The 6,243-nt window shown below is 41.9% G+C and overlaps 1 protein-coding gene across 3 annotated transcripts in view; it reads left to right on the forward strand.

The window, feature by feature from the left end:
• chd7 (chromodomain helicase DNA binding protein 7) overlaps positions 1 to 6,243 on the forward strand; it is a 47,783-nt gene that overhangs the window by 4,678 nt on the left and 36,862 nt on the right. For all 3 annotated transcript variants that reach the window (XM_051126744.1, XM_051126760.1, XM_051126752.1), the window contains exon 2: positions 5,390 to 6,243. This exon is cut by the window's right edge and continues 1,152 nt beyond it. In XM_051126744.1, the coding sequence (XP_050982701.1) occupies positions 5,566 to 6,243 (678 nt within the window). In that variant the 5' untranslated portion in view covers positions 5,390 to 5,565. The remainder of the gene's footprint in view (positions 1 to 5,389) is intronic.

A 6,243-nucleotide genomic window follows, 5' to 3' on the forward strand; every position in this document is an offset into this window, starting at 1 on the left:
GGTCTGGAAGTGAAGGTCAAAGTTCTCTCTTCCTCTTTTTTTTTTTTTTTTTTTTTTTTTTTTTTTTTTTTTTTTTTTGTTTTTTTTTTTCCCCCAAATCCGCCTTCTCTGAGTGTCTGTGACTTTCAGCACACGCAAGCTCTTGTTTTTTTTTTTTTTTTTTTTGTAGTGCCACTAAAATGTTGCCATCTAACCAGTACTTCTAACAGTAACCTCTTCAAATTTGGGGTGAAATGAGTGTTGTTACATCACACGGCACACACAGAGAATGCACAGCTCTCTCCAAGCAACAGTTTTTATCCTGTATGGGTGAGCTTTCATTAAAAAAAGCAAGAAAGAAAAAAACTCATCCGTTTAGTTACAGCAGCGTTAGTCTACACGAATGGAACAGCTCTACGGCCCTAACCCCCACTCGCTCTCCAGCTACCCACCCGTCGCATCCTGTGTCACCCTCACACTGTCTTTGTGCTCGGTTACTTGCCACAGATACACCCCCTTCAAACCCCCGCCCATGCATATAATGTGGAGTAGCACATATAAATTATGCCCAGCTGCAGTTAGAGCTTCTAGTGGGGGTTGTTGAAGAGGGGAATGAAATAAAAGGAATGCTGCTGGAGAGCATTTGTGCAAGGAGCTTGTTTTGAGTGCTGCCCCTCCTTTTTGCTATGATGCACACCTCGTGTATGTTAAGCTTAAACCCAAGAGACAAACCACAGGTGGCCATAGACCTGCCCTCTCTTAACAGGGTTTTAAAGCTCCCTGTGAAATGGGAAAATTGGGGAGGTAGGATTGGTTAATCAGTGACTTGCTTGCCGAGTGCATTAAAGAGACTGTCGGTGTTAATGACTGCAATCACACGCACTTGGTGGGCCTTTCCTCCCCCACACTTTTTTTTTTTTTTTTTTTTTTTTTTCTCTTCCTTTAGTCTTTTTTTTTCTCCTCTGCTAGTATCACTGTGCATTGCTCTTTTGGCAAGGCCATGTTGGTTGGTTTGGTTTCAGGAAAAAAAACAATGCGGGTTGGTGCTCTGACACAGATGGCTGAAAACCGGCTCAGACTGCTTTTATGTTTATCGCTCTTGTCAAAAAAGGTTGTTGAACGATGAATGAAAGATAGTGTGAACTTGTTCACCTTTGTGAACGTGAGCTTAAATAGTTTGCATTATCTTTGTTTTGTGTCACCCGTTACACGGAAGCAAACTACCTTTTTTTGTTTCTTTCAGTTTACCAGATCTCCAATGTATGATTCTGGAAGACTCCAGTCTCAATGCAACATGGAAAAGGACGTCAGTGTGACCTATAATATTCATCAAATATGTATTCACAGTATAAGATTTTATCAAACATTCATGTGGTTTTGTTTATCCCATGAATACCACACGCTCCTCTATATTTTGTACGAGAAACTTCGACAACCTCAGTGAGCAACTTGTGTAGCAAATGTGACGTCAAATAATCAGTTAATAGTGTGACTGATTGGCTTTCGCACATATTGTGTAACTTAAATGTTATGAAACTTGATTTTGAGAAAGATATTTGGTGAGAAAGTTGCATGAATCCCTTCCATTTGCAGATAGCAGTCTATGTCTTATGTTGTTATGGTCTCTGTGATTACATTTTTACATGCACTTTAAAAGTTTAAGTAAGGCAGTATTTTGTGTCTTTAAAAAGTAAATGCTTGAGTCCGCATGGACTTTTTCTAGTATGCATGCACATAAGACTTCAGTTAATTATTCATTGCACACGCTTCGTTGTATGTGAGACAGGTGTAAATACCATTAAAATGATTATACATGAGACAAAAAGAGAAGATGAGCACAAGCTTAAGCAAAAAGCTGCTGTGCTTTGCTAGTGTAAATGTGCTTTTTGTCATAGAAATGGACTGAGAAGTCTAAACTGACCACCAGATCACGTGATCAGCACGGGTGGCTCTTGAGAATACTCCAGTTTTGCTTTGCCAGCATGAGTTATTCTCAATGAGGGGTTGGGAATTGTGGCAGTAACTTGCCCCTGACTGGACCTTTATTCAGATTTATTATGCAGCACAGTGGTCGCACAGTAAACCACAGTTTTTCACATGCTCTGGGCTTTTTACCCTATATAACTTAGGCTATGAATCACTGTAATCACAGGCGGATGTTGTAATGTTGACAGAGTATTTGTTACTCACCCAGTGCATTGTCTTTTCCTCTTGACATTGAGTTACGACGAACGATTTTAAAACAGATTATGACTCTACGATGGTGTTATTCCTCATTTTTCACAGTCTTAATGTGGCAGTACGTGTTTTTAAAAGCCACATTTGCTTTCTTTACAGAAATGATTGGTGCAAACAAATCAAAAGTGCCTCTGCTTCCTCTAAGGGGATCAAAATGTTCTTTTTCCATTTCATAGATGGTGATCTTATGTCTTGTTCTGTCAAAAACAGGATATTTTCTAGTGAACCTAGAGGATGCAAATAACGTACGCGGCTTAAATATGTTTGTTTTAAGCTGCCAAGGTTATTTTAGTGACGTTATGTATATTCGTGGTTGTAATTGGCTGCATCTTCACTTCTCGTTCTGCCCTCTGGTCAGGGGCAAGCCTGGCCACCCACTCGTTGCGGTTACGCTGTGAGTAAGTGTTTACGTCATAGTGCTCTTGCTCTATGGCTTGTGTTCTTCCTGAGGGGTGTGGTGCTCCAGAAGGAGCCGCTCTGGCACTCCGCCACATCTGTCACTCTCCAAAGAGAATTGGGTGAACGGTCAGCCTGCCGGCTTAGACGGCAAATCTGATCATAGGGATTCAAATTTGCGGCTTTTGGCATGTCTCTGTAGGATCTCCCACCCTCCCCCGCCGGTGCAGCAAGAGTAGCGTAGTACTCTGGTGAATAGGGACTGATTTATGGCTGTGGTGTTGAGACTCCTCTTCCTGCTCTTAACTAGAGCTGTGAGGAGATTAAAGCTGTGGTGCTGTCACCCACAGGCAGACAGCTCTCCTCCTTCCGATCACTCCACCTATTAAGATTAGCTGTGGTTGTAATGGTCAGCCTGTGTCACCACCTTTAGGGCTTCAGGACAAAGTTAAGAATGGTTCAGTAAATCTAACTCAAAGGGGGATGAGTTGCTATTTTTCAAGCAGGCTTTTTTTATTTTATTTTTTTTTTTTTTAACTGATGGTCTTTTTCTTATCAGTGTAGGGCACTATGGTTTCCAAAAGGTGGAAAACTCGGACAGAGTCGTGAAATTGAGTCGTAAAAATGAAATTTACTGTAACGTGGAGTGTCACGGAATTTGACATTTTGGATGAGTGAATCAAATGTAAGTCAGTACACTTCAGTCAAAACGCGATATGGACTAGTGTTTGTAAATATTAAGCTACAAAATATGTATAAATGAATTTTGCATTTTCTGCATGTTCGGCGCAAACGTACGATTTCGTTTACTACGCGTATAGTGAAACGCATGTGATGCTTGCAGTGTTTTTAGTCTCTGCCGCCTCAATATATGAGTACGTAAGCACAATATCTAGAACTTCTCTAAGAGTCACTTTGAAGGTCTTCATAGCGACCAGTCAAAATAAAAGTTTGGGTTAACTTTAAGAAACTGTGACAGGAATATATTACTTTATGTAAAAAGTACTACTATTATTAGTTATCAAAACATTATTTTTAAGGAATATTTAACAGAAAAAAAATGACCGGAATTTTATTTTTATTACATTTATTTAATTTCTATTAAAAAAAAATTTAATTAATTATTTAGAGATGCTTTTTATTAAAATTGAATGAAAATGGGAATTAAGAAAATTAATGGAAAACCAAAAAACATATATAAAAATATATTTGAGAGAAAAAAAAATGTATTTCATAACACCTTAATGCCATTTTTGCTAAACTTTTAATAAATTGCTGTAAAAAAAAGTTTTGTGATTTCAGTTAATTAGACGTGCTTTTTAATCAACACAATTTAACTTAACCATTTAAACAGTCTATAAAAATTTTAAAAAGGAAAAAATGGAATCCAGAATTTGGGAGAAAAAAAAAAAAAAAAAAAAGGAATTTGGGGAAAAAAATAAAACTGATTTTATAGGGTCCTAGCAGGGGAATGAATACTTGTGCAGGTCTACTGGTTTTGAAGTTGTGTAAGTCTGTAATAATTATTTGCTTTGTGTGGTTTGTAGCTGTGACTGTATACTACGATATTGCTTTACAGGAAGTCTTGACACCTCCTGCCATGCTGCACGACCACTAGCTCATTATAAAGTTATCTAGTTTTACTCGCTCTTTTGTCACCCTAGTTTATGGCCGGAAAGGGTTTTTTTTTTTTTTTTTTTTTTTTTTTTGTCTGTCATTTGTTGCCATAGTGCAGTGAACTATGAAGTTTCATGTCCTCAGAACTTTTGTGGCAAGTTGTTGTGTTTTTTTTTTTTTTTTTTTTTTTTTTAAAGGATGCCTAAAACGCAACATGCTGACGCCTGTTTTTCAGTGTGGCTCTTTGATCCTTAGATTAGGCTGGTCAGTATAGATTTTCACCAGGATAGTTTTAGCAACCATGTGGAGAGGTTTAGAGAAAGAGGAAAATTGGGGGTTGGGTGAAGGAGGACCCGAATGGGAGGAGCTTGCGGTGGAAAAATTTTCTTGTGGGGTAGTTGAAGTTGAGGCGACGCATTCCTCACCCACCCCCCCTCTCATATATGCATAACACCCCCTACATGTGCATATTCACTCACTAGCTCATATACACACATGGAGGTAGTTGTGGTTGAGTAGGACATTTTAGCAGGCTGCATTTTCCCCCACCCTTGCCTGGTTTATCTCACATCCGCATAATTCCCCCTGCTCATCTGATTACCTCGCACTTGGGACGAGTTGGTTAGGTATGCAAAGCGTATATGAATTTACACCTTACTCATTCTTGTGCTTTAGAAATGCACAAATGCAGAGCGGCTGGTTTTAAGACATGGCTTCAGCAGGTGGGCCGCCTGCTTGTGTTCCTACATCTGCCTGCCTGGTCTGGCAGCTGCTGTTGTTTAACTACCACTGCTTCTGCTGCTGCCTCACTCTAAACTCCTTTGTTCTTTCTCCACCATCAACGAATTGTAAAGAATGAATGAATTTAGGCTTGGTGCCTGTGTGTGTTGGCCCTTTTGTTTGGAAGCAGAAGGAACAGAGGGTGGGGGCTGGGATCAAAGGTTGGCAAAGAGTCAGTTACAACTGATTTAACTGCAAAAGAGAAAAAAAAAAAACTCAGTTTCACCACCCTGCTACTGCTCTTGTATCTCTCAACAGCTGTGACTCACTGGCTGAAAATTTAATAAGAAATGGTTAAAGTGAGCAAAATGGAAGTGGCTTGCACTCACCTAGAGCTATTTGTGTTAATACTCCTCTCTCTCTCTCTCTTCCTCTCCAGGTCCTGTAACCTGACTTTGCCTGACGCTGCGTTCTCTGAGAGAATTAAGGAAATATGGAGTGACATGCTGCAGATTAGTTAGCGGATTAGCGGCTTTGAGGACATCCACCTCTGTGTGAGCACACATTCCCTGTCCTGCTTCTGAAGCTCGGCTGCACAGCAGGAGCACAGCAGCCATGGCTGACCCGGGCATGATGAGCCTCTTCGGAGACGACGGGAATCTGTTCTCTGATGAGTTGGAGGGCCTGGGGGACTGTGGCTACCCCCAAGGTCAGGCAAATCCCATGAGTCAACAGATGCCCCATGAGCACCAAGGCTACGGGCAGCTCCCCTCTTCTCTTCACCTCTCCTCACCTGCTGTACCTGGACAGGCCAAGCTTGGCCACCATTTTGACCACTTCAATCAGTATGAGCAGCCCAAGATGCTTCCGATGGACCAGCAGGGGGGCCGGATGATAGGGAACGGACCAGTGAACGGCATGTCCTCCCCTCATTCCCGTTATCACGGTCCTCCGCCAGGTGCGGGAACGTCTGCCGGGCATCACGTCTACCCGGGAACACAAGGAGATGGACGAAGCCAGTCATTCCCAGATGGCGGAAACGCATGGGGCGCTCAAGCTCAAGCGATGCAGGTGCCCGATCAAGCTAGACCCCCTTTCCAGCAGCAACCTCCACAAGCCTCGTCTCATCAGCACGGCCCTGCCGGACCACAAGGACACGCCCACCAAATGGGCCCTTTTATCGGCCGCGGTGACTATGCCATGCAGGGCCACAACCAGACCCAAACACCTCCCAGAATGAACCACTTTCCTCAAGGCGTCCCTCAGGAGGCCAATCATTTCATGGGTCACGTG

This window comes from Labeo rohita, chromosome 2 (genome assembly GCF_022985175.1).
Source record: "Labeo rohita strain BAU-BD-2019 chromosome 2, IGBB_LRoh.1.0, whole genome shotgun sequence".
In the NCBI taxonomy this organism is placed as follows: Eukaryota; Metazoa; Chordata; class Actinopteri; order Cypriniformes; family Cyprinidae; genus Labeo; species Labeo rohita.